Below are 24,309 nucleotides of genomic sequence, written 5' to 3'. Positions count from 1 at the left end.
GTGCGGTGACAAGGTATGTGGCGTACCTAGGGCACTAGCATGAGGACAGTTTTAACTGGGGCCAGTGCCACCAGGGTACCCGTACTCAGTGCCCCAGGATGTCCCCTGCCCGGTGCCATTGGGGTACCCCTAGCACAGTGCTACGGAGTGTCCCTAATCCAGTATCACAGGGGTACCACCACAGCGTTGCCCGGGGGTGTCAATCACCCAGCGCCACCAGGCTACCCGTAGCACAGTATCCCGGGGGCATCTCTTGCCCAGTACCATCGGATTGTCCCTAGAGCGTGACCCGGGGTGTCCCTCGCCCTGTTCCCCGGTGGGTGCCGGGCGCCAGGGCTGTGGCGATGGCCGCTGGGGGGCCGCCCCCCCGTCCCGCTCGGTGCGAGGGCCGGTGGCGAGCCAGTCCCTAAAAGGTGCTGGCGGGCGGCGGGGGAGGTACCGGGGCAGCCCCCGCCCGGCACGGCCCCTCCCCAGCTTTTAGGCAGCTCGGCGGGGCGGGGAACGCAGTGCCGGTGCTCCCTCCGCTGCCGGTGCTCCCGTCGCTGTCGGTGCTCCCCGTCCCTCTGCCGCCCCGCGCCTCGCCGCCAATATCCCGCCACCATGGAGGCCATCAAGAAGAAGATGCAGATGCTGAAATTGGACAAGGAGAATGCCATCGACCGCGCCGAGCAAGCAGAGGCTGATAAGAAGCAGGCGGAGGATCGCTGCAAGCAGGTGGGTGTCCCACGGGCTTCCCCGGCATTACCTGGGTACCCTTCACTCTAGTGGTGTCCAGCCCCAGGACCCTGTTCTTCTGGAAGTCCAGCCTGGGGACCTTCCACCCTACGGTTGTCCAGTCCTGGAAACCCCATCCTGCTGAGTGCCCAGCCCTGGGGATTCCTTCCCACTGATTGTCCAGCCTAGGGACACTGCACTCTCTAGGATCACGCAATCCCCATACTGATCTCCCCACACTGGTTCTCCAGCCTGGAGTCCCCTGTCCTAAGCATGTCCTGGCCCAAGGACCTTGCCCCACTGGATGTCCTGCTTGTGGATGCCAGCCCTAGGGATTGACAGCCCTTAAGACCTTCCCTCTCTGCGACCATGTCCCCAGGGACATCACCCCATGTGGATCCAGGAACCAACACTTCAGTCTCTTTCCCCTGACCCCTTAGACTGGTCCCCCCAAACATGTTTTATCTCAGTGGGACACCCCAGTTCCACCTCCCTATCCCCGTGCCAGGGAGAACCCTGGGGACTGCGTACTCCCAGCACAACCACAGAGATAGGAACACAGATTGGTGTCCTCCAGAGCTGTTATCCCCAAGTCAGGAGCTCTCCAGTCCCCTATACAGGGAAAGAGACCACCAGCCCCTTACCTCCACCAGGTTCAGGGATGATGAGGGTCCAGGAAGCTGCTGTACACCAAGAGCCCCCCAAGGACCCGTAGACCCAAAGCTGTCAGAGGGACATGTCCATGTCCATCTTTTCCTGCTGTGCCCCACACAGGCTGGGTGTCCCCAGGAGGAGGATGGGAGGACAGATCCCCTTCCAGACTTGCAGACACTGCCATCTCTCCTGACCCTCACCCTTTGTCCTTTCCCCAGCTGGAGGAGGAACAGCAGGGCCTGCAGAAGAAGCTGAAGGGCACCGAGGATGAGGTGGAGAAGTACTCTGAGTCTGTCAAGGAGGCGCAGGAGAAGCTGGAGCAGGCAGAGAAGAAAGCTACAGATGTAAGTAGGCATGCCAGCAGCTCCTTCCCTACACAGGCTCTGGACCTCGGTGGGGGGGGCTAAAGGAAGAAGGGGCCCTTATATGGAAAGCGTCCGAGGGGAAGACTGTCAGGATCCCATTCCTTCAATGTTGACACTGAACCAGGCTGATGGGTCCTGTGTGGGGTGCAGGGCCCAGGCCAGGTGTGGTGAGCAGTGCTGGTTGCTGGTCCTGTCTTGGACTTTATGGGTAGCTTACAGGCTGGCTCCCCAAAGCTAACGGGGACAAGTGTCCCAAGCCGTGTCACAAATCCTGAGGCACACGCCTCCTCAATGCTTGTAGGAAAAACTGTGGTGTTTGCTAAACTGTGGCAATTCAGAGAAATGGAAAAATCTCTTGCTGTGGTTAGCTGCTTAGTGCTGGCTGCAAGGAAGAATGCAGGGGGATTTGGGTGGATTTAGGGTCCAGTGTGTTACTTCGTACCCTGAGAAGGGCAAGGCCAGGAAGAGTTTTATTTAGTGCCATGACTGATGTGTCTCCTGGGAAATAGATCCCTCTGGGGAGATGTTAGGAAGGTGTTGAAATTGGCTTGTGCCTGGCCAGGATGAAGGATGGAACAGCTGTGTGCAGCCATGGGGCCACTTGGGAATGGGTATAATGACCTGTGGTGCCACACAGGGTATTTGACACCCTATAAATAAATACCCCTTTTGATAGCCAGCCCCTCTTTGATGAAAATCAACCCTGGAAACTGGAGGAGAAGCTAAAGGAGAGCTATCTGGAGCACAGCCAGCAGGCCATGGCCAGGCTTTTCAGGATTGAGAACAAAAAATTCAATCCCAGCGGGTTTATGGAGCTAAATGGGGGAGATGCGTCAAATCTCTGAGGCCGCCGCCAAGGACAGGGGTGAGCAGACAAGGACGAGCAATGGCAGGACCAGTCCTGTGGCAGCCCAGAGCCCCTAGGCAGCAGCCAGGAGTCTCCTCAGACCTCTTTGCTGATCCTACAGATGACTCTCCTTTAAAACACTGAGAATCTTCTGGAAGGGCACATTCAACCTAGCATGGGGCAGGCATATCAAGCTGGGCAAGGTGGCGGCTGTTGATTTAATTGGTTCTGTGCTGGTATGGGACAGGGCAAACTCAGGCTGAGAGTGGATGTGACGTTCCCAGTGCAGGGCTCAGAGAAAGGGGCAAACAGTGGTGCTGGGCAGATGTCATCTGTGGGGTGTAGAGTGGTTTGCTGCTGGCAGTGGGCTGTGCAATGCCATCCTGAGCAAGGGAGGGTGTTTCCCTGCTCTTGGTCCACAGCAGTTAGGCAAATCTGTGGGCTTCAGCATGGAGAGTCCCATACCATACAGTGGATGGGAGCCACTGGGGAAGGGCCAGGGCAGGAGCCATGGTGAAGAAGCAGTGTCAGGCTTGAGGCTGGCTGCATCACAGCCAGGGCTCCATCACCAGCACAGCCCTCCCAGGGCCATGCCAAAGCCTGGACAGGCTGCACCATGTGTGGGGCTCTGGGAATCACCCCTCTGCACCAGGGACCTGTGGCTGTGTGCTGACAGCTCGAAGTGCCAGGGCTGGTGTCACCTCCTCCCTGGTGTGAGGTGCAGCACAGCTTCTGCTTCCAGCAGAAGAAGCGTTGGGTGGATCCCCAGCGCATGCTCACTTAGGCATCCCCATGTCCTCCCTGGCTGCCAGGACAGTAGGTGCCTGTGAGCACAGAGTGTCCCAGTTCCTCAGATGGCTCTGGCTCATACCAGCGATCCAGGCAGCCTCCTGCTTTTGGCAGAAATGTCAATGCCTTAAAAGAATAAACAGCCACCTCAGTATGGGCCTGCCCTGGTGCTGGCACTGGATGTGGGGGCATGAAAGCCATGGGGACTGCACTAAAGAGTGCAAATACTTTGCCCCAAGCACTTGGAGAGGTGTCAGATAGTGCACAGAGCAGGGAATGCCTGACTCTTGATCAGTAACTCCACAGAGCTTCCCAGCAGCTCTGCGAACCCACTGTGGTCCCAGAACCTCTTGTCACCAGAAGGGACAGCCCATGGTGCCCAGGTCAGGATGGGCAAGGGCTGCTGGAAACGATGCAGCTGGGACAGCAGATTTAGACCAGAACAGCCCTCTCCATTGCCCCGCATGGCCAGCATTGGCCTGTCTCCAGCCACCCCGCAGGGGCCTTAGGGAAACTCTGCTGTTCCTAAGCCACGATCCCAAAAACTTCACCCGTGTTCCCGCCCCAGCTGCTTTCCCCAGCCGAGACTTTGCTCTTATTTGGCTATTCCCTGAGCTGGTGGGAGGGAACTGGACTCTGCTGGGAAGTGACTGCATCTCGGGGTGGGGCCACCGCAGGAGGCACCTAGCCTGGCTACTAGGGGATGAGGGTGGCTGTCCCCTAACCTGTCCCCCTTCTGCCTGCAGCTGGCTTGTCCCTGCCCCACTGCTGCCAGGAACCCTTTTTTTCTGCTCTGGGCTCCCATGTCCTAGCTTGTGCATTACTGACATCCAGGCCTTGGAGCGGGAAGGGGCAGGACCAGCTAGGCCCACGGCCAAGCCCAAGGCTGTGTGCTCCCAGGGGACCCACAGTATCACCTCTTCCGCTGCCTCTTGGCAAGGGGACACGGATCTGCAGGGTGCAGATAGCAGTGGGGCTGAGTCACCCCCAGGACCCCTGGAGCTGATGCCAGCTGGTGAGCTCAGCCTGGGAACTGGCATTCCTGGAGGCAGGTGTGAAGTGCAGCCAGGGAGCTGTCAGTACATCTTAAGGGAGGATTGAGTGCCAGCAGCTCCAACTTCTGATGGATCAAGACATGTGCCCCAGCCAGGATGGAGACCCAGGAGCTGGAGGTTTGACCTCCCCCATGGGTCACAGTCCCCAAGGCAGGAGGTGCTAGGGTCTCCATGGGGCCTATGAGTCTCTGTGGGGCTGCAGGACAGGTCCTCACATTGGGGAGTAGATACCAAGGGACTGAACATGATGGATGCTGGGCACCTGGCTGCAGCCCACGTACCCCCAGAGGATGCCCAGGAGCAGGCTCTGCTCATGCCTCTTACTGACTTCCCATAACGAAAAATCCACAACCCTCCTTAGCTCTGCAGCAATGGCTGGGGAGGGCAGCACTTGGGGAGCACACATGGGTACATTGCTCCTGTGGCCATGGGGGCTCACACAGGACAGGGTCCAGCACTCACAGACTCCATGGACTGCTGGAAAAGAGTCTATTTCCCTGGGGTCCTGTCCATTGCTCTGGGGGATTTCAGTGTGATGGTGCATCCCTGCCTGGAGGGCAGCATGCATCCTGGGCACAGAGAGAAGTGTGTGCCCTGCCTTGGGGCCACTGTGCTGGCCATGTAACCGTCAGGGGACCATGCATCTGCCTGGGACCATGTGTGCTGACCCAGGGTGGGGGGATAGTGTGCCCTGCCCAGAGGCATCTGTGCATCTTGCCTTGGTAGGGATGTGGAAACAGTGATCAAAGCCTGGAGAGGACCACGCACCCTGCCCGCGGGCACCCTCTGTCCTGTTTGGGATGAGGGGCACTGTGCATCCCTCCCGACGTGGGAACTCTCTCCTGCCGTGGGTGAGCACCGCACACCTAGACGGGGGGTGCGGCGGAGCAGGTCAGCAGCAGTAGCAGGAGCAGCAGCAGGAGGAGGAGGAGGAGGAGGAGCAGGAAGGGATGGAGGCAGGGCGGGCGGCGGGAGCGGCCGCTGCCTGAGCGCTTCCTGCCCGAGCCGGGCGGATCCCACAAAGGGCTCGGCGGCTCGGCCTCCCCGCCGGCAGCCCCCGCTATGGCCAGCGCCAGCTCCATCGATGCCGTCAAGAAGAAGATCCAAAGCCTGCAGCAGGTGGCCGACGAGGCGGAGGAGCGCGCCGAGCACCTGCAGCGGGAGGCCGATGCCGAGCGGCAGGCCCGGGAGCGGGTAAGGGCCTCTGGAATGGGAAGAGGGAGGGCGGGGGGCACCCCGGCAGCTCCTCGGGATCCCCCGCCGGCTCCGGTCCCGCTGCCGGCATCGCTTCTGGCGGGCCGGCCCCGGCCCCCCTGAGCCCCGGTTGCCGGGTTGGCTGCCGCCGGGGCGCAGGAGCGCCGGGAGGTTCCCGGGGAGCCGCGGGGAGCTGCCACCCAGCCGGCGAGAGCCTCGGGGCAGGGAGCTCGGGGCAGTCCCTGCCTGCGGGCGGTCTCCGCCAGCCGCCTCCCTCCTCCGTCGGTCTGGCGAGAGAAGATGCTGTGTGCAGCGGGGCTCCCCAGGGCTTCCCGGCTGGCCGGGCGCTGGGAGCGGGCAGTGGCCAGCCCTGCCTTGGGATCGGGTGCCTCCCGGGAACGGATCTCTTCCCTCAGAGGCCGGCGTGCGCAGCTCAGAATCCCACGCCCAGGCTCTTGTCTGGCTTCCAGCGGACTCTGTCGTTCGGGCCGCAGAGCTTTAGCTCCAGCCTGTCCCTTCGTGGGGACAAGCCACCCCTTCACACTGCCTCAGGCCAAAATTTTCATTTTGACAGCGGGATGGTATGCCCAAGCTGCAGCTTTTTCCTGGTTTGTCTTTGTAGTTGTTGGAGCTTTCTGTTTTCTTCCTTTCTTTCTGTTTCCTATGCCCACTCATTCAACATTCTCACCATATCAGGAGCGGCAGAGCTGGGTGCGGTACCCGGGTTGTTGTCACTCGGGCTGTGTGTGGAGGAAATGGCCCCTTCCTGCAGCCTCAGATCGGGTTCCCTGGTCACTGGGAGCTGCCGGGGGAGCTCATGTTCCCAAGTGTCCATCCGGGCAGCTCTGACCCATTTCGGGGGTGATTCCCCGGGGAAAAAAATCAACCGACGCAGTGAGACTGATGCTGCAGGCAGAGCACTGCCCTGTGGGCACCAGCTCCAGTTCCCCATTGGGCGGTCTGGCAAGGGACGAGATCTCTGAGGGTCTGTAGAAAGGGTGATTGTGGGGCGGAGGTGGCTGTGGGGCTCGCAGCTGTGGGGCTGGCAGCCATCTCAAAGAGATGCCAGCTGCCTGTCCCCACCCTGCCAACTCCCCACAGGGGATTGCGGGTGCTCAGTGGGGCCATGCAGGGTGACAGCCCCTTGCTGTTCCCATAGTCCCTGTGCTTGACTTGTATTCCCTGAGGCATTCCCACTGCTGGAGCATGAGGCTGGATGTGTCCAGTCGTGCTGCAGGCTGTGAATAAGCAGGAGCCTCTGTCTCCTCGGTTGGTGCATGAAGCTGCTGCCCACGGTGAGGTCTTATGGCCACCCATCCCTTGATATTTGGGAGTTTGTCTTCCTCGCACCCTCCTAGTGGGAAGCGGGGCTGAGAGCTGCTGAGGCAGCATTTCCTGACTGTGGCGATGGAGCAGGAGGCCTTTTCCAAATGGAAAGAGTGCAAGGCCAGGCGTCAACAGGCTGGCGGAGGGCCAGGGCCACTGCTCCTGGCCAGCCCCAGCTCCCAGCCCTGGCGTGGGGAGCCTGGGAAAGGGAGGGCTCTGGTCCTGCCAGCCTCATCCTGGCCAGGCGCCAGCCTGCCGAGGGCGACTTGCTTCACTGCCCCCGGCACTGTGCTGTACATCAGCTGGGGGGGCTCCGTGCTTGGCTTCAGGCTGTCCTGTTGCACAGGGCCCTGGGGGCTCCTGCCGGAGAAGCTCCCGGCCTACTCCACTGCCTCTATAAACAGGAAATCCACAAGCAGTTCCCATCTCCTTTTTGGGAGCGAAGCTGCACAGGGCATTCCTCCTCCTTTACTCACTGCTCTGCAAACCCCAAATACCATCCCAGTGACGGCACGGTTGCTATGGCCACCCTGGCCCAGGAACGTGCCTCGTCCCCCTCCAGGGCAGGAGCTGGAAGTTTGAGGACATGGTGGGGCTGCACATGGCAAGCTGGCGCTGCAAGCTTGGGAGAAGGCAGCATTAAACAGCTACTAGGCATGGAGATAACCCTATAGAGAGGTGAGGAATGCATGGTCAGGCATGCCATTCCAGTGAATGTGCTTGTTGCACAGTGCCAAGGGGTGTTCTGGATGGTAAACAGGAGTAATCATTGAAAATGCTTTTTTCAATATATGTATTTGACATGGGATGACTGAGGGGTTTCTGTTCCCCCAGGCTGAGGCTGAAGTGGCTTCTCTCAACCGCCGTATCCAGTTGGTAGAGGAGGAGCTGGACCGCGCCCAGGAGCGTCTGGCCACTGCCCTGCAGAAGCTGGAGGAAGCTGAGAAGGCAGCTGATGAGAGCGAGAGGTGGGATGGAAGGGGATAGTGGGAGTGGTATCAGGTCACCATGGTTTGCAGACAGCTCCCTTAGTTTTACAGTGGGGTCCCTCTGAGGTGACCTTATTGGGGTTTCTGTTCCCTTTCCTGCAGACTTCAAAGGGAGAGAGCAAAGCCACAATACAAAGAAGTCCCCAGATACAGACACTCTTATCCAGAGCACACATAAAATCCTGAAAAATTTTATCTGATATTTATAAAAGCGCCAGACTGTAACCAAAGTCAGAAGAAGATATGAGCATGTTTTATTCCCTGGAGCAGCTTTAGATGCTCCAGGACAAAATAACAGCCCAAGAGGAAACCTCTGTGCTGGTAACCAAGGTCAGATTTGAACAAAAGACAGCCTCATTCAAAAAGACTTCTACAGGGTGTATGTTGCCCCATCCTCAGGGCAAGTAGGTTTCCCAGACTGGAGCTGTGCAGGCAAGGGCACTCAGGTTGTATGGGAGCATCCAGACATGTCACAGTGTTCCTGGCGGTTATGTGAGCTCTTCCCTCCATTGGCAAAGATCAGTTTGAGCAACAGCATCTGAGTGAGAGGAGAAGAGTCTGCAGGAGCTCCTTCTGTGAAGGTTTGGTAATCCCTTGTTTGTGAGCATCACCCCAAATGAGCAAGGCTTTGCCACAGGATGTTTTCCAGTATTTCCTAACGGGTTCCCACCTGTCAGGCTGTTTTTGTGAAGGTTGTGGCTGGCTCATCCTGGGCTGGACACCTTTTCCCCCCCAGATATGGTTTCAGGACCTGCCTGCTTGAGGGGCACCATAGCCATACTACACTCTGGAACATAACCCTGGGGCCAGCTCCACTGTAATTCTGCACAGGAGCATTTTTGGGGTACTGGTGGTGTGATCCTACTGTGTGCCATCCTCCCCGAGCAATGTCCTGTGTCTCCGAAGCTAGAGGGTGATGTTTTTAGGGTACAGGATATGCAGATGGGCAGGCAAGATATGCAGATGACACCTTGACCAACAAGCAGTAAAATCTGGCATGGTCTTTCCTCAGAGGCATGAAGGTCATCGAAAACAGGGCCATGAAAGATGAAGAGAAGATGGAACTCCAGGAAATGCAGCTGAAGGAGGCAAAGCACATAGCAGAGGAGGCTGACCGCAAATACGAGGAGGTGTGTACCCCATTCCCCAGTCCTGACACCCTGGCAGCACCCAGAGCTATCTCCTTATAGCCCTGTGCCCCGGGCTGGGGCAAGCACAGGGTTAACATGGGTCACTTGCTGCCATCAACAGGTTGCCCGCAAGCTGGTCGTTCTTGAGGGAGAGCTGGAGCGCTCAGAGGAGAGGGCAGAGGTGGCGGAGAGGTGAGCAGGGCTCCTGGTGGGCCTGGGAGCATGGGTCCCATGCAGGGGTCCTACACAGCCCTTGTCCCAAATCCCTGGCAGACATGGGGATGGGGATGTCTATCCCTGGAAGCAGCAGGGTCTGTCATTGGGGTGGTCTTCGGGATTGCAGGCTGGGGATAGGGGTGTGCCAACTCACTGGCATCATATCCTTGACCCTGTTCTCTGCTGTCCCCCTCCCGGGGTGCCCCTCTTCCACCCCAGCCGAGTGAGACAGTTGGAAGAAGAGCTGCGGACCATGGACCAGTCTCTCAAATCCCTCATTGCCTCAGAGGAAGAGGTACTGGGGCAGGGGTGCGGGGCAATGTGCAGCAGCCCCCTCTCTCTGTCGCTGTCTCTCGAACCATGCGAGCCACCTCTCTCCTTTCTGCACCACTGCCTCCAGCACCAGCCTCCCCTCGCCTCCCTCTCCAGCAGGTGCAGGCTGGGCACGCTCCTCCATCCCTCCATCCCTGCTTCCCTGGAGGGGCCAGTGAGAGCTTGGCTGGTGGTGATGCACGAGGTATCCGTGCAAGGAAGCACAAGGAACGGATGAACAGATGCGTCCTGGCAGCTCCTGCTCACAGTAGCTCTGCTCCTGGTCCACGTGCACTGAGTTTTCTCCTTTCTCAACTTGTTTTCTCTCTTTCTTTCCTGCTTCCCCATGCCTGTTCTTTCTGCTCCTGCTTCTCTCCTGCCCTCTGGCCCCACTCCCCCCCTCCTGCCGGCCCTGCTTGGGATGTAGTAAATGTGGTGACCTAGAGGAGGAGCTGAAAATTGTCACCAACAACTTGAAGTCCCTGGAGGCCCAGGCTGACAAGGTAGGACCCAGTGAGGCTACTAGGGTTGGGAAGAATGTGTGGGGTCTGGGAATGCTGCAGTCTTCTGCTGGGGTGAAGGTCAGCTGGAGGCATGCTTTGGAACTCACAGGTGCTTGTCTCTGTCTCTGCAGTATTCCACCAAGGAGGATAAGTATGAGGAGGAAATCAAGCTTCTAGGGGAAAAGCTGAAGGAGGTAAGAGTTGTAGGGCTGCCACTGAATCAGTGCTTGCCATCCTGAATGGGTTTTGACCCCATTATGCTTATGTTCTCTCATGGTTTCCTAAATTGCAGCCCAGCATCATAGCAGGTACCTGGGTCTGGGATGACTTTATGACTTCCATTAGTCTGTTCTGATTTAGGGTGTGAGACTTTCATGGAGCCTTTGTCACTTCTTGACCCTTGCCTTTCCCATGGGAGGGGTTCTGGAGAAGGGTACCAGAGATGCAAATGGGGCAAATTTGGAGTGCAGTGCAGCCTGCATCACCCATTGTGTCCTGCAGCTCACCCTTTCCCTGCTGTACTTCCCACAGGCTGAGACCCGGGCGGAGTTTGCCGAGAGGTCTGTGGCGAAGCTGGAGAAAACCATTGATGACCTAGAAGGTAAAATGTCCCCACCAGCCCGGTGTCCTTCTTTCCTGGGGTGGCACTGGACACACCATGCCCCTGCTGGGGCTGGACAGTGCATGGCCAGAGGGAGGGGTGGTCAGGAGTTCTGGGAGTGGAGAGGCTGGATGCTGCAGCATCTGGTGTGGGAGCACAGAGCTCCTGGGGTCTGGGCCCTGCCCTTGGGTAGGCAATAGAGTCCACATCCATGCTGCCTGTGCCTGCACACCCCTGCTGCTGTCAGCCCACTGCTCACAGCCACTCTCTCTCTCTACCTTGTGTCCTCCACACTATTCCACCATCTGCTCCCTGCCTGCCCTCACCTGCAGATGAAGTGTATGCACAGAAGATGAAGTACAAAGCCATCAGTGAGGAGCTGGACAATGCACTTAATGACATCACCTCCCTCTGAGCCCCATGCTGGGCACCAGCACTGCACCTGCTCCCTGCCTGTCTCTCCCCAGCTCAGCTGTTTGCCTGCCTGGCCATCCCACCTCTCTCCCTACCCTCTCTGTCCTTCTCTGTCCTACCTAGCCTGTGCCTGTCCATCAGCTCCTTTGGGACAGGAGCTGACCCAGGGTGTTCCCGCTGTACCCCTCTTTGGGGAGACAAGATGTAGGTGCTTAGAGCTGTTTGCTCAGGGCAGGAGAGCAGCCCCACAAACTGACTGGACAGTGTAGTTGTAGGCCCATGCCACAGCATTGCCCTGGGGATCAGGACTGTGCCCAGATGCCCTTTGTTCCAGCAGCTCCCTCCTTGGCTCCCCAGCAGCAGAAGCACTGGGGACCCTGCAGCTCCGGGGCTGGGGGGCCATTTCCCCCCGCCATATACTTCCAGCAAAGTCCCCCGGTGCTGCTTGCTGGCCCCAGCATGGGGATGACCTGCACTGGGGAAGCGGCACCTCCACTGCCAAAGCTCAGGCCTGGGGGATAGAGGGTTGGATCCAACTGTGCAGACACCTTGTTCCCCAGCAGGCAGGTGACCCTCACTCCTCCCTCACCCTTCTGTCCTTTGCACATTGCTCTTCAGTTTGTATCTCGCGACTTTTCTTTTGTGTTCTGTCCCTCTCGGTTAATGAGTTGATATCAATAAAAGTTTAACATTGGTTTCTCCTTTGTTTTCTTCATGCCACTCTATCCCTCATCTCCTGCCTGTCTCATGTGGGTACTGTCAGCAGTGTGGTAGGAGGTGGTTGCAGGCAACTCACAGCCACGGGGCCCCCAGGCTGACTACGGCTGAGACCCAAGAGGCTCCCACACTGCCAGGCTGAGCTGGATGGGGCCATCGTGCTGACCCCAGCCACCCCCTGACTGTCGTATGCAGCTTTCCCCATCTCATGCCATCTTCTCCATGAGTCTTTTGGCGTGAAATGTCAGGGTTAGACCTGGTCCTGTCCATTCCCTGTCTCTACTCTCAGACATTCCCTACAAGCAGCAATCTCATCCCTGTCATAGCTCCTGCATCACCTTCCCTTAGTGAAGAGGCTGGTGCTACCCTTCAGTAGTGATCTCTTGTGATCCCTAAATTGGTCCTGATCCACCTCCTCCTTCTTCACCCTACTGTGTCCCAGAACCCAGTTTCCAAACTGATGGACCTACAGCCTTGTCCCTGCACCAAGACTGGCTGCCTCCTGCCAGTCCAGCTGTATCCCACCACTGGCTGTGTGACTTGTGGTGTTCCCAGCGAAGGCTTTCAGAAATGCTGTCTATTTTCACTAACTCACTTTTTTCTCTCTCTTTCCTGTGCTGCGTTGATGTCTCCATTTTCTCTAGAGCGCTCTCAGCAGGAGGCCGAGAAAAACCGTGTTCTCACTAACGAGCTGCGGGTCATCCTTACTGAACTTAACAACTGAGCTGCCCAGAGCTCCTGGCCCCAGCCCAGCTTCCCTGCCCCATTTTGGCCAGGCTGGCTCCAGGATGGGAGCCCCTCCCCACTGGGGTGAGGCAGGGTGTGGAGCCTTGCCTTATCCTCATAGGGGTAGCTACCCTGATTGGGCAGGACAGGGCACCCCTCTGGAGTTGATCAGTTTTTGTGGGAGAGATATTAGGGGTTTCGGGATGTCCTGGGATGCCCATGTAGTGATGGCTGTCCTCTGGCATCATCCTGGCTCTGCTGGGGAGGGATACGGTGGTTTGTATTGCTGCCTTCCTCCCCTTGTTCTGGGAGTCACTGGGCAGCCTTTTCCTCCTCAGTCTGGTCACCCCAAATTGTGCAGGATGGATCCCCTTAGGAAGAGGTCCTTGGAGGGTGCTGGGAAGGCTGGGAAAAGAGCTAAGGATCCAGCAGCACCAGCTGCCCCAAACTTGGGACAAGGAAGAGGCTAGCAGGGCACACTGGGAGATGGGGCTGAGTGGACAGCAGTCTTGTTCCATCCCCATCTCTGGGGGAAGCAGGATGCTATTTGGAAGTGAACACCAGAGGGAGGCTGCCTTGGCAGAGCTTATCCTTGTAGCCTTGTTAGCTCTGCTCCTTATCTCTCTGTTGTCCTCTGCCTACTCTCCTAGACTGTTAATGGGCTGCTTTCTCACTTCTTTTCTTCATGGAGCACTGCTGGGTCATGCAGCAGGCATTGGTTCTCTGCTTCTGCTGGCCAAGGGTTTGTGCAGCTGGCCAGTGGTGGTGTCCCAGTGTCTGGCCAAATAATGGTACTCACCAGCAGCACCTGTGCTGCAGAGTGCCCAGCCATGGGCAACAGGGCAACCTGGGAAGATGGAAATGCTGAAGAGTGGTAACTGCCTGTGACCAGCCTGACTGGCCTGGCTTCCCTGGCAGATCCCAGAGTGGCTGGACTCATCCCTGCCAGAAATGGGGCTACCTTTGTGGACTATGCTCCGCAGGGGACGCCCCATTTGACTGGGGGCCGTTGCTGTACTGAAATGTCCATCTGTGTGTGTGTGTGTGCTTGGTGTGGTGTGTGTGGGTCCCGCTGCACCTGGGAACATTTGGGTTGTGTCTGTGTGCGTGGCTGGGTGTCCCTTGTATTCACAGAGAGCCTGGCCAGTGCCAAAGAGGAGAACGTGGGGATACACCAGGTCCTGGACCAGACCTTACTGGAGCTGAACAACCTCTGAGCTGCCCTCGCAAGCCCCTATCCCTTTTCCCTACTGAACACATGCACCCCACTGGCATGCTCAGGATGCAGTCATTAGCTGAACTGCATCTTGGCCAAATCCACACCTCCGTTGAGAAGGGAAGCTCAGCAGCCTTGCACTGTTGCTCAAGGGGATCTTGTTTGTGCACAGCCTAACTGGCTCTTTATGTCTGTCTTTATGTCCAAATATTAAAGCAGTTTGACAAGATGGATGGCTGTGTTTGGTCCTTTGGGTCGGTACAGGCAGTGGGAGAGGAGGTGTGGGTCTCCCTCCCCAATTCATGCATGGAGGGTGAGGAGGACCTCTGTGGCTGTGGTGGGCTCGAAATGATAACCACGTGGTTTGGACTGTATTCCCTCATCTTCATCACTTCCTTGAAAAACAGAGGAAACCTCCAGGTCTCAAGCTCAAACTCACCAACCTCTTCAAGTACACAGTGATAAACCAGGTCACTGGTGGGTTCCCTTCCACAGTCTGCATGCTACTGGCTTGGCAGTTGGGGAAGCCACAAGGTTCTTGACATCTCCATGGAGGGTTCATGTTTATGACAACGAGAAAACACACAAGCACATGATCATGCATGCACACATTATTAGTTGTCAGGGTCTTCTCCAGCTATGGGATTAGCTGCTCACACTTTGTACTAGTTGCAATTTCTTTTGCCAGTGACTGAACACCTGCCTGAGGGACAGCTGCAGAAGCTAGCAAATATTAATGCAGCAGACAAAGTGTTCAGGAAGTTTCTTCCTGGCTTGCTGTATTTTCTCCAACACCAATTGAAGAGCTGCCGGATGTGTCTCATTGCTGTTACCAAAATGGGCTGGATTTCCTGGGGATGCCCAAAGCCATTATCTTGTCCTGCCCTTCACTTCAAGCCCCTCTATGATGTGGACCAAACCCTGTTGTCCCATGCTCCCCAGCGGATATCCCTCTAAAAGCACATCCACATACTGCCAGGAAACACAATTCATGCTGACCCCTTGTCAAGCCAGACCCAGCAAGAGACTGACAGGGATAGCTTTTGTTATCTGCTTTCCTTTATTTGCTGTGCCTCTTGGGTCAGGAAAGGAGGGTGTTGAGATTGCATCTCTTTCCTGCCCAGGTGCTGCTGGCCTCCTGCCTTCTCCATGGCCCAGCAATTCTGTTTTGTGGTTCTAAGGCCTTCTAGAGCAGGGAAAAAAGCTCCCTGTGTATGGGGTGGTCATCTTCAGTTCATCTTCCCAAGGTCACAAAGTTTGCTGTGAGCTGCAGCCTCCCACACTGGGCCTGGAGGAGCTGGAGGGAAAAACAGTACATGGTGTCTTGGACTGCTGAGCTGTCCCTGTGCAAGGGCTGGAGCTCCTCCTCAGGCCCACCTTCCTCTTCTGCAGTGCATCAGCTGAGCCATTCTGTTGTTTAGTCAAAGCACCTTCCAGGCAGGGGGTTGTCTGGCGTCAAAAAGGACCAGCATGTAAAAGCACCTCTACTCTAGAAGCCTGCACCCTGCACTGCAAACAAGCCTGCCCTGTGTTCCGGTCAGGGTGCATCCCACTGCCCAGCTTCTGGGCACCCTTCACCTTCCTGCTGGGACAAAGAGCCCTTTCACACCCACTGTTTTTTCCCCATTAGCTGCTGCTGCTTCCTGGTTTGGACCAGTCCACTTGACTTCACTGTTTGTACCTTGCTGCAAGGGACATTTTGTTCCTTTGAACTGCCTTTGATTTGGTAGTGAGATCTTGACTGCTGTTCCTATATGATGCTCAGCCTGAGAAAGACATGGGCTATGTCATGGTTCACAAAGCTTTGCATTTCCTCCATTCTTCCACCCATCTTCTTTCCCCTCTGGCCTCACAGAGAAATAGGTAAGCTATGGAAAGCTCTGGGAGCATGGGACACTGTGGAACTGCTGGCATGGGAGCATGTCTCCCCACAGGTGTCACAGCCCCACACTAGGGACTGAAGTGCCTGTGCCCTCCTCCCTTCCTCTCTCTCCACCTCTCCCATGGAATTTCAGCCTTTGGATTTTTTTATTTTGGCCTGGCAGACTGAAGATCTCCCTAGAGAGCTTTCAGCCCTGCTATTGATTGCCACCCCATTGATATACCAGCACATTAACTTTCACCAGCCTCTCACCTCTGCTCTCTGCTCCAGTTTTCTCATCTCTCCAGTGCCTCATTTAATCTCTCAGTTCTTCCCATTCAATGCCTTTGAGCTACATGGTGGAGTGGGAGGACCACACAAAGAGCATCTGAGATACTTTGATGAGACTTGTCAAGCGGTGCAGAGCCAGGCACAGACTACTGCCACCCCTCAGTCTCTCCCTTCATCTACAGCTTAAGACATTGGGGTGAGGGCCAGAAAAACTGTGCTGCCAATTTGTGAGGGTTTTGCAAAGCTCTGGGGCATTTCAAAACAGGTCAGGCCGCCTAAAGTCAAGTGCTACACAAATCTCCCAGTCCCAAATCCATATTACTGACTTGTCAAAGTCAGCAGAGGACAAAGCAGCTGGAGGGAAGCATGGATGACCATGACCATGTGGTGCCATCTCAATTTTGTATGAGCATGCCCCATATGCAGCACTTGGGGCTTTGCTACCTGTGAGAGTGGAGTGTGCAGTACAGGAGGACATGTGTTCTCTGCACCACTGGCTCAGGGGATCTGGGAGCAGCACTGGAGCATCTCTGTTGCAAGACAGGCCTATGACAGGGTGACAGGCAGAAAGGGACTCTTGGGGACAATTCATTGCATTGGTTTAGCAGCTGTTGGTGACAATGTTGATTTATTACCCTTCAGAGCAAAAGAAAATAAATTAAAAAAACACTTGTTATCAGGGTTCTGTTATGTGATGCCTTTCTTGCAGGATGTCTTCCCTATATTGATGTTTATTGTCTTTGTGGATTGGGCTAGGAACATAATTTTGGTGAACTCCATAGTATTACCTTAGAAGATGATGAAATTACTGGTCTTGATTCTATCACGCTGGTCCATGCTTCAAGTGCTGGGCAGGTCCTGCTTTAAAATCACAGAATAGCTGGGATCAGAAGGGATTGCTAAAGATCATTGCCACAGTGAGGAGGGGCACTAAATCATGTTACTCACTAAATCAACTAAATCATGTTACTCACAGCCCCATCCAGTGTCAGCTTGAATGTTTCCATTGGTGATGAATGGGGTGATCACAAGCATCTCAGACCATTGTGGGCATCTTTGAACTTCTGGCCATTGTCCTACTTCTTGCTGCTGGAGCTTTCCTGGTCCCTGCAGCTGGCAGAGGCAGGCTTCCTTTGTCTGTCCAGCCAGCAGCCAACAGTGACCAGGACGAGGGCTGATACAGCACCTTAAAACAGACACTGCTGCTGCACTGCAGAAGGGAGTGGGGCTTCCATGGTGCCCCTCTTCCCCTCTATCACCTGCAGCAGCCAAGTCATCTCATGATGCAGATATTCCTCACACTCTTTTATCCATTTGGCTGTGTCCATGTTAGCCTGGTCATAGTGCTGCAGTCGGGGCTGGATGGTCAGCAGAGCCAACTCTTGAAGCCAAGGCCTGGTGATGGAAAGGGAGCTTATCAGGTCTGGGTGGGAGGCAGCACGGGGTTGGGGACACCCAGGATGTCCCCAAAGCCTCTCTGAGCACCTGCCACCATTGAGAGCCCTAAGCTCCTCTTCCAGCCCCAAGCACAGTTCCGTGGCCTGTCCTACCCTGAGGCACTTGTGTTTCTTCTCGTTACAAATGCCCTGGGCATTGCCCCCATCCCTATCTAGCCCAGCATTCCTCTGCATGCACACTCACTGGTGACCAGAATCCAGGTGTGGTGGGCTGGGGCAGCCTGGTGATGTCCCTGGTGACACCTCCTGCTGTGACCCATCCTCCCTGATGTTGCAGCCACCAGAGCTGCATCTCCCAGCTGGCAAGCCCCAGCCTTCATCTCCACCCCTCAGTGGGTCCTGGCCATCCTCACCCAGGAGCAAGCTCCCAGAGGCTCTCTTGGCCAAGCAGGCGGAACCTCTGGGGCTGTAACTGTTAAATTACACAGGGGTTGTAAGTGGATGTCCCTGGCTTACGGAGTGAGATGTGACTTCCTCTGGGCCAGGTGGGCTGACTCTGGGCTGTTTTGCAGAGTTATGAAATCTTTAGGCAGGGACAAAACTATTCCCCTCTCTCCTCCTCTGGGATCCCATGTGATGGGGGTGTGACTTGGCTTTGTAAACCCTGACAATCAAGCCAAATATCAGTCACATCCCTGGAACAAGTGGAAAAGATCCTGTGATTCCCGCTTCCAGCTACCAACTTGCTGGCTGTGGGGGCAAGCCCATGAGCTGGTGGGGATATGCTGGTACCCACATCTCACTGCTCCCCTGGAATTTCCCTGTTTCTGGAGAGCCCTCTGTACTTCACATTGGAGTGCCCAGCTGTGAATTGTGCCTCTTACATACAGGGCCTGTTTTCCATTATGTAACAACAGCCTTTCCAGACCCCTCAAAAGCCCCCTCTGACCTTGCTGCATGTGTGCCAAGACTGGCATGGGTGCAGTGTTTCCACCGGTTCAGAAGAACGCTACACCCAGTGCCCCGGTCCAAAGTCTCCTGCAGGCAGAAAGGGTGTGTGTTGGGGTGTGAGTGTCTGTAAGTGGGAAGTACCCGTGTCAATCTCGTTGAAATGGGGCTGGACTGGAGGTCCCAAGCGGAGGGAACACAGAACCACTGAGGGTGGGACGGCCTGCACACCTCGCCCAGCCCCTACTCCTGGGGGCCCGCGGAGGGCCCCACTCACGGGGTGGCCGGGGGGACGAGGCCAAGCTCCTGTGGGCGAAGGCCGCGTCCCCACAGGATCACGGGACGTGCCAAGCTGGGAGGGACCCACGGGGATCATCGAGTCCAACTCCTGCTCCTGCACAGGACCCCCCAGGGGTCACACCGTGCGCCGGAGAGCGTTCACCAGACGCTTCCTGAGCTCCGCCAGGCTGGTGCCGCGACCCCTTCCCCGGGGAGCCGTACCGGCGCTGGAGCCCTGCGCCCAGGCCTCTCCCGGCATCCAACGCCCGCCGTCACCGACGGGCCTGGGCCCGCTCCGGGACGCTGCTTCCGGCGGCGGCGCGCGCACGTGTGACGTCATCGGCCCCGGAAGGGCGGCGGAGGGGGAAGGGGCCGCGGGGCCCGTCCGGTCCGAGCTCCGGGTCCAGCCCCGGTCCCGTGTTCCCGCTCCCGCCGAAATGACGCTCGCCGTCTTCTTCGGGTGCACCTTCATCGCCTTCGGGCCCGCCTTCGGCCTCTTCATCTTCACCATCGCCCGCGACCCGCTCCGTATCATCATCCTCATCGCCGGGTCAGTCAGCGATGGGGGCTCTGGTGCTGCCGTGCTGTGGGACCAGGATCGGCTCCGGGAGCGGTGTGGGTGTGGCGGGGCGCCGGGACCAGCTCCGGTGCTGCTACCAGAATGATCGTGGTGGGGGAACTGATTCTGCTGCTGGTGCTGGCCCCAGTTCGGATGTAGTGGGCTGCTGGTCCCAGTGCCTCAACACGATCACTGTGGTCGGGACAGGGGAGCTGGTACCAATGACGGTGCTGGTACGGTATGGGCGTGACAGGAGTGCTGGTACCAGTATGGGTGTGACAGGGTGGTGGTGGTGGTATTAGGGGTGTGATAGGCATGTGACTGGTACTGGCTGAGGCACCGTCGTGGCTGCAGCAGGCACACCAGTACCCGTGCTGGTGCTGCTGTGGGCTCATTGGAGTCACCAGTACCCGTGCTGGTGCTGCTGTGGGCTCATTGGAGTCACCAGTACCCGTGCTGGTGCTGCTGTGGGCTCATTGGAGTCACCAGTACCTGTGCTGGTGCTGTTGCTTGCATGACAGGAGCACCAATATTGTTTCTCTTACTGTCACAGCACGTGGTAGACACAAGAACTCATATAGTGCCAGTGGAGGGTTGGTAATGATACTGGTGTGTGTGTGCAGCTGAGAAACTGATACCAGTACCACTGTGGGACCAGAAGGATGTGGTACTGGAAGTGGTACTGCCATGGATATGAGCCTGGCACAGGTGCTGGTACTGCTGTGGGCACAACAGGGGCACTGGTGCCAGTTCTGGTGACCAGTGGGGCAGATGTGCATGCACAGCACAGCAGTGAGACCCATACAGGTGCCACCTGCCCAGCACTGGTACCAGAATGTCACTGGTTGGAGAGTGGGCAAGGCTGGGGCACAGCTGCCAGTGCCAGTCCCAGCACAGCAGGGGCTCTGGCACAGCACTGGTGCCAGCAAGCTCTGTCTCTTACAGGGCTTTCTTCTGGCTGGTGTCACTGCTGCTCTCATCCCTCATCTGGTTTATCGCAGTGAAAGCCAGCGACCCCCAGGATGAGCGGCTGCAGAAGGGGCTCCTGATTTTTGGGGTGATGTTCTCTGTGCTGCTGCAGGAGGCCTTCCGCTTCCTTTACTACAAACTCCTCAGGTAATGGCATCTCCCCCACTTGTGCCAGCGCTGCTGGACGGTCTTTCCAGCTGTGGTGGTGCCAGATTTCACCTGTGAGCTGCTGGACTGGGGGCAGTGTCAAGTGTGGCAGGAAGCTGCCTCAGTGCTTACCATGAGCACATGGGTGGCACCTGTTTCAGTGTGTTTGCCTTAGTGGGTCTCAGGTGGTGGGGCAGAGCAGCCCTAAGGTCTGGAGGATCTGGTGCCAGGTGACCAGGCCAGGTCATAGTCTCAGAACAGCCTGGGCAGCTTCCAGCCTTCCTGATTCCATTGTCTTGGAGTGCAGGGCTTTTTGCTGCCAGGGGCACACGTGCTGCACCCTGTCCTGTGGGTGGACATTGTGCTGGGGCTGGGCAGGCAGGCACAGGGAGATGTCCTTCCTATTCCCTGGTCTTCCTGGGAGAACGCTGGAGGGGAGCTGTGTCGGCAGGCTCCCTGTGGCAGGGCACTGCCAGAGGCGGGCAGGCAGAGGGTAGCAGAGCTCCACGGAACAGCCTCTGACATAAAACCACTGCGTTTTCTTTGCCTTGCGGATCTCCGGTCCCAAGCACTGCTGTCCTCCCTAGGCTGAGGACCTGCCTGGAATCCTCCTTACCTGTCACACCTCTAGTAGGCACAAATTATGAAGCCTCTCCTCTCACAGTTTCTCTCCCCATTGAATTTTTCTAACTCTTCGAGCTCTTCCTGCAGCTCCTCCATTGTTAGTCAACATCTTCTTTAAGTGCAGAGATCAGGTACAGCCTCCCACGCCTGCAGTGGGGCTGCTTTCCATGTGGGGGTGCTGCTTGCCTTACACCCAACGACCTGCTCACATCAGCCCTGCTCTGCTGGAAAATCTTTCTGTGTGGCCTCACATGATTTTTGCATGCCTGGTTTGTCTGCTGGTACAGTCACATGGAGAATCTCCGTAGTGGATGTTGCTCGGGATGTTACCAGGAAGGTGGCATAGTGCAGAGTGAGCAGTGCACCATGCCTTGGGAGGTGGCTTGGCTGTGCTGGCTCCAGTGTGCTCTCACTCCACAGGAAGGCCATTGAGGGGCTGGTGGCCCTCAGTGAGGATGGCTGCTCCCCCATTTCTATTCAGCAAATGGCATATGGTGAGTGCTGTGCAGAGTGGAGCACTCTGACCATGGGGCAGGGGTCAAGGTTGGGCAGGGCTGAGCATGGTGCTGGGAGCAAAGGGAGATTCCTCATGCCAAAGCTCCCTTGCAGGTGGGTGGGGTGAGCCTTGGGAGGTTCAGAGCTTAACAGTGTCCCTGTCCCGGCAGTGGCTGGCGTGGGCTTTGGTCTCATGAGTGGCGCCTTCTCCATGATCAATCTCCTGGCAGATGCGTTAGGGCCTGGCACTGTGGGCATCCATGGGGATTCACAGCTGTATTTCCTGACCTCAGGTGAGTAACTGGCACCCTTTGCTCACATCTCTGCCCCACCTCAGAGGCAGCAGATAAGGTGCTGGAGTTTTCCCCTCTTCCATTGTCTTGCCCATGCTGCACCCTCACCTACCTGAGACCCTTATAGTCCCCTGTCACATATCTCTGTGGCAGACCCTTCTTGCTGTTCCCTGTGACCCTCCCTGCTCCTCTTTCCAGGTCTCCTACATGTGGAGTCTGACCCAACACCTCACAGTCCAGCCAAGCTGTTTCTCTACCCCCCCTTTACTGATTCATCTGCATCCCTTCCCCAAGTCTGCAGGCTAGGTCAAGTGGGTGATTCCCTGGTGACACCTCTGCTTCTCCCTGCAGCTTTTATGACCATGGTGCTGATTTTCCTTCACACCTTCTGGGGGATCCTCTTCTTTCATGGCTGCGAGCACCAGCGCTGGTGGGAGATCGCAGCAGTCGTTATCATGCATCTCACTGTTTCGGGGTTGGTGAGTAACTGGGAACAGGGCTCTGTGCTGGGACCTATATTCAGAGTGCTGGTCCCTGTGCTGGAAGGAAATAGCCTTTGGCACTAGCAGAGGAGCTGGCCCTTCATAAACCAAATCCTGGGGTTGCTGCAGCCTGTCCTACTCCACTTGCTGAGGTGATGACACTGCCACACATCCTGTCCCTGTTGTCTCCTGCCTGCTCACCCTTCTCTTCTCATGCCTCTCTCTGCAGTCGTTTTGCAACCCCCTGTACGTGGGCAGCCTGGTGCCCTCCTACCTGCTGATGGCTGCTGCCGCTGCCTGGGCTTACCTACTCTCGGGGGGATCTGCGCAGAACCTGTGGCGCTTCCTGCTCTGTAAGTGCTGCTCCAGAAAGGGGGTGGGGGACACTTTGTGTCTCATGGGGTACCAGAACTGGTGCTGGGATGGTGAGAGGTTGTCCCAATGGCTTGAGCAAGGGCATCATCCCCTTGTCTCCAGGGGAGACCAGGGGAGACCAGAGGAGAGGATGGCTTTTGAGGCCATGCTCAGGTTGCTGCCTCTCCTGGGAGAAGTAGGGTAGAGTTTGGTGAAAACTCATCGTTTCTCTTCTTGGTTCCTGCAGGTTTACGGAGCGGAGCCAGCCCCCAACCAGGATCCTGAGGCCCTGCAGGATGTTCCGGTCCCCAGCCACCCCTCCCCTCCCCTCCCATCCTGGCGGCAGGATTGGGCATCACCTTCTTTGCAATATCTTTTCTCCTGGACTGGGGGACCCTGGCCAGCCCTGGTGGGGCAGGCACTGGGGTCCAGCTGTGGCAGCCAGCCAACCGGTGTGGCTGAGACTGGCTCACTCCAACGCCCCTTTGGGAGTCCCCATAGAACACCTCCATTTTGGGGGACCCAATTTTGCTGGCCCTGCTGTGAGCTCAGCCCCAGTTAGCCTGCCTGTGACTGCCAGAGGCTTGAGCCCAAAGAAACCCATCGCTTCTCCCCCCGCTGCCACAGATGTGCTGCCCCCCCATGCCAGGGCAGGGGGCCTGCATTGCCTTCTCGCTGCAGGGTGGAGGAAGGGGCTTTGCAAAGTGCTGCCATGCCCTAGGTCGTGGCTGACTGCTGTAGTGCTCCTTTCCCCACCTTCCTGCCCAGTCCTGCTGCCCCAGGAGCCACAGCCCTGGCAGGGCTGAGCTGGCATCCTGGTGTAGCAGGGTGGTGCTGGGGGACTTGTGGGTACTGACACCATGCAGGATGGGAGGAGGAGAGGGAAAAAGACAGTATCCAAAGGACCCAGTGGGCATGGAGGGTGGTGGAGGGCTTGGGAGGAGATGCAATGCCACAGCTGTTGCTGGCACAGATTTGGGAGGGGGTTCAAGGGACCATTCCAATGGATCATTGCCCTCTCCTGTTCTTGGGGATTTTCAGGCGGGTACCAGCCCTGGTTCTGTGCCACAGGGCTGGGAGGGAGAAACTGCCATCAGGCTGAAAAGGCAGTTTTGTCCACAGTGGGCTTTTATACCAATAAAATTAAGTACCACAGACAAGTGGGGTTCTGTGTGGCCAGCAGTGCTGCCCTTGTGGGGAGGGTACAAGCAGTGGTAACAATGGGTTGTGCTGCTGTGACTGGAGGGGGATGGTCTGGCAGTTGCAGACCCCATTTGCCTGCAGCGCTTGCTCCTGCTCTGTCCATCTTAACAGTGGCTGAGCTCTAATTTTACAGCTTTGGGGTGGATCCTCTCCTCTCCCAAACAGGGCCAGTTTATTTCGGTTTTGTCATGGGCATAAAGTTCCCTGGGACTTGGCTCCAGCTCCACAGGAGCCACCATGAAAGGTGGGAGGTATCCACGGATCTAGGGTTGTCCTGGCTAACCTAGCTATGATAAAGCCAGAGGTGAGCTGGGTGGGGGCTAGCCAGTAAGCAGTGGCACTGCCACCTTCAGCTCTACCTTTTTTTCAGTCTTGCCAAGCCACAGCTATGTTTTTCCAATGCTTTGCACAAATAAGAGGAGGAAGAAGTCCCAGAGTGACGGAGGGCAGGGCTGGGCTGTAGAAGAAGCCTTGTGCTGCTTACTCTGGAGCTCTGCCCAGTGCACAGAGGCTGATGCTGTCTTTCCTGGTTGGGAAGGGGTCCCTGCCCACCCCTCTCCACTGTGGTTCCAGCTGAACCAGGGTGCTCTTTCCTGCCCCATGGCTTCCCACAAAGGCAGCAGAGACAGTTGGTACCAC

The 24,309-nt window shown here is 57.0% G+C and overlaps 2 protein-coding genes and 1 long non-coding RNA gene across 19 annotated transcripts; 2 read left to right on the top strand and 1 right to left on the bottom strand.

The window, feature by feature from the left end:
- The first annotated feature begins 518 nt into the window (after positions 1-518).
- TPM2 (tropomyosin 2) lies at positions 519-13,997 on the top strand. Of its 12 annotated transcripts, none has more exons than XM_053968810.1 (9): positions 519-714; positions 1,587-1,712; positions 7,779-7,912; positions 8,946-9,063; positions 9,185-9,255; positions 10,019-10,094; positions 10,226-10,288; positions 10,626-10,695; positions 13,687-13,997. In XM_053968810.1, exons 1-9 carry the CDS (start codon positions 601-603, stop codon positions 13,767-13,769), a joined length of 855 nt encoding a protein of 284 aa, XP_053824785.1. In that variant the 5' UTR covers positions 519-600; the 3' UTR covers positions 13,770-13,997. The 12 variants fall into 12 exon arrangements, with proteins under 12 accessions (XP_053824785.1, XP_053824783.1, XP_053824788.1 ...); XM_053968808.1 differs by lacking the exon at positions 10,019-10,094 and adding an exon at positions 9,499-9,574; XM_053968813.1 differs by lacking the exon at positions 13,687-13,997 and adding an exon at positions 12,471-13,679.
- An 827-nt stretch (positions 13,998-14,824) lies between these two features.
- On the bottom strand, positions 14,825-18,853 carry LOC128802442 (uncharacterized). Of its 6 annotated transcripts, XR_008435432.1 has the most exons (6): positions 18,767-18,853; positions 16,895-17,315; positions 16,709-16,778; positions 15,903-15,981; positions 15,146-15,534; positions 14,825-15,065 (listed from the first exon to the last, which is right to left on the bottom strand). It is a non-coding gene; the product is annotated as an uncharacterized LOC128802442 (long non-coding RNA). The 6 variants fall into 6 exon arrangements; XR_008435430.1 differs by having other exon boundaries at positions 15,146-15,981; XR_008435429.1 differs by lacking the exons at positions 15,146-15,534; positions 15,903-15,981 and adding an exon at positions 18,267-18,355 and having other exon boundaries at positions 18,767-18,808.
- A 39-nt stretch (positions 18,854-18,892) lies between these two features.
- Positions 18,893-23,627, top strand: LOC128802441 (gamma-secretase subunit Aph-1b-like). The gene is made up of 7 exons (XM_053968821.1): positions 18,893-19,094; positions 20,049-20,219; positions 21,264-21,337; positions 21,509-21,631; positions 21,983-22,110; positions 22,343-22,466; positions 22,715-23,627. Exons 1-7 carry the CDS (start codon positions 18,982-18,984, stop codon positions 22,750-22,752), a joined length of 771 nt encoding a protein of 256 aa, XP_053824796.1. The 5' UTR covers positions 18,893-18,981; the 3' UTR covers positions 22,753-23,627.
- Positions 23,628-24,309: the final 682 nt, after the last annotated feature.

This window comes from Vidua chalybeata, chromosome Z (assembly GCF_026979565.1).
Source record: "Vidua chalybeata isolate OUT-0048 chromosome Z, bVidCha1 merged haplotype, whole genome shotgun sequence".
In the NCBI taxonomy this organism is placed as follows: Eukaryota; Metazoa; Chordata; class Aves; order Passeriformes; family Viduidae; genus Vidua; species Vidua chalybeata.
Note: the sequence above shows the minus strand (reverse complement) of the source record. Positions and strands in the feature narration are given on the sequence as shown.

Coding starts and splice junctions, on each gene's coding strand:
- TPM2 (XM_053968810.1), top strand. CDS start 601: ATGGAGGCCATCAAGAAGAAGATGCAGATGCTGAAATTGGACAAGGAG. Junction 715..1,586: donor CGGAGGATCGCTGCAAGCAG/GTGGGTGTCCCA, acceptor TCCTTTCCCCAG/CTGGAGGAGGAACAGCAGGG. Junction 9,256..10,018: donor AGGGCAGAGGTGGCGGAGAG/GTGAGCAGGGCT, acceptor CTTGGGATGTAG/TAAATGTGGTGACCTAGAGG.
- LOC128802441 (XM_053968821.1), top strand. CDS start 18,982: ATGACGCTCGCCGTCTTCTTCGGGTGCACCTTCATCGCCTTCGGGCCC. Junction 19,095..20,048: donor ATCATCATCCTCATCGCCGG/GTCAGTCAGCGA, acceptor TGTCTCTTACAG/GGCTTTCTTCTGGCTGGTGT. Junction 22,467..22,714: donor CCTGTGGCGCTTCCTGCTCT/GTAAGTGCTGCT, acceptor TGGTTCCTGCAG/GTTTACGGAGCGGAGCCAGC.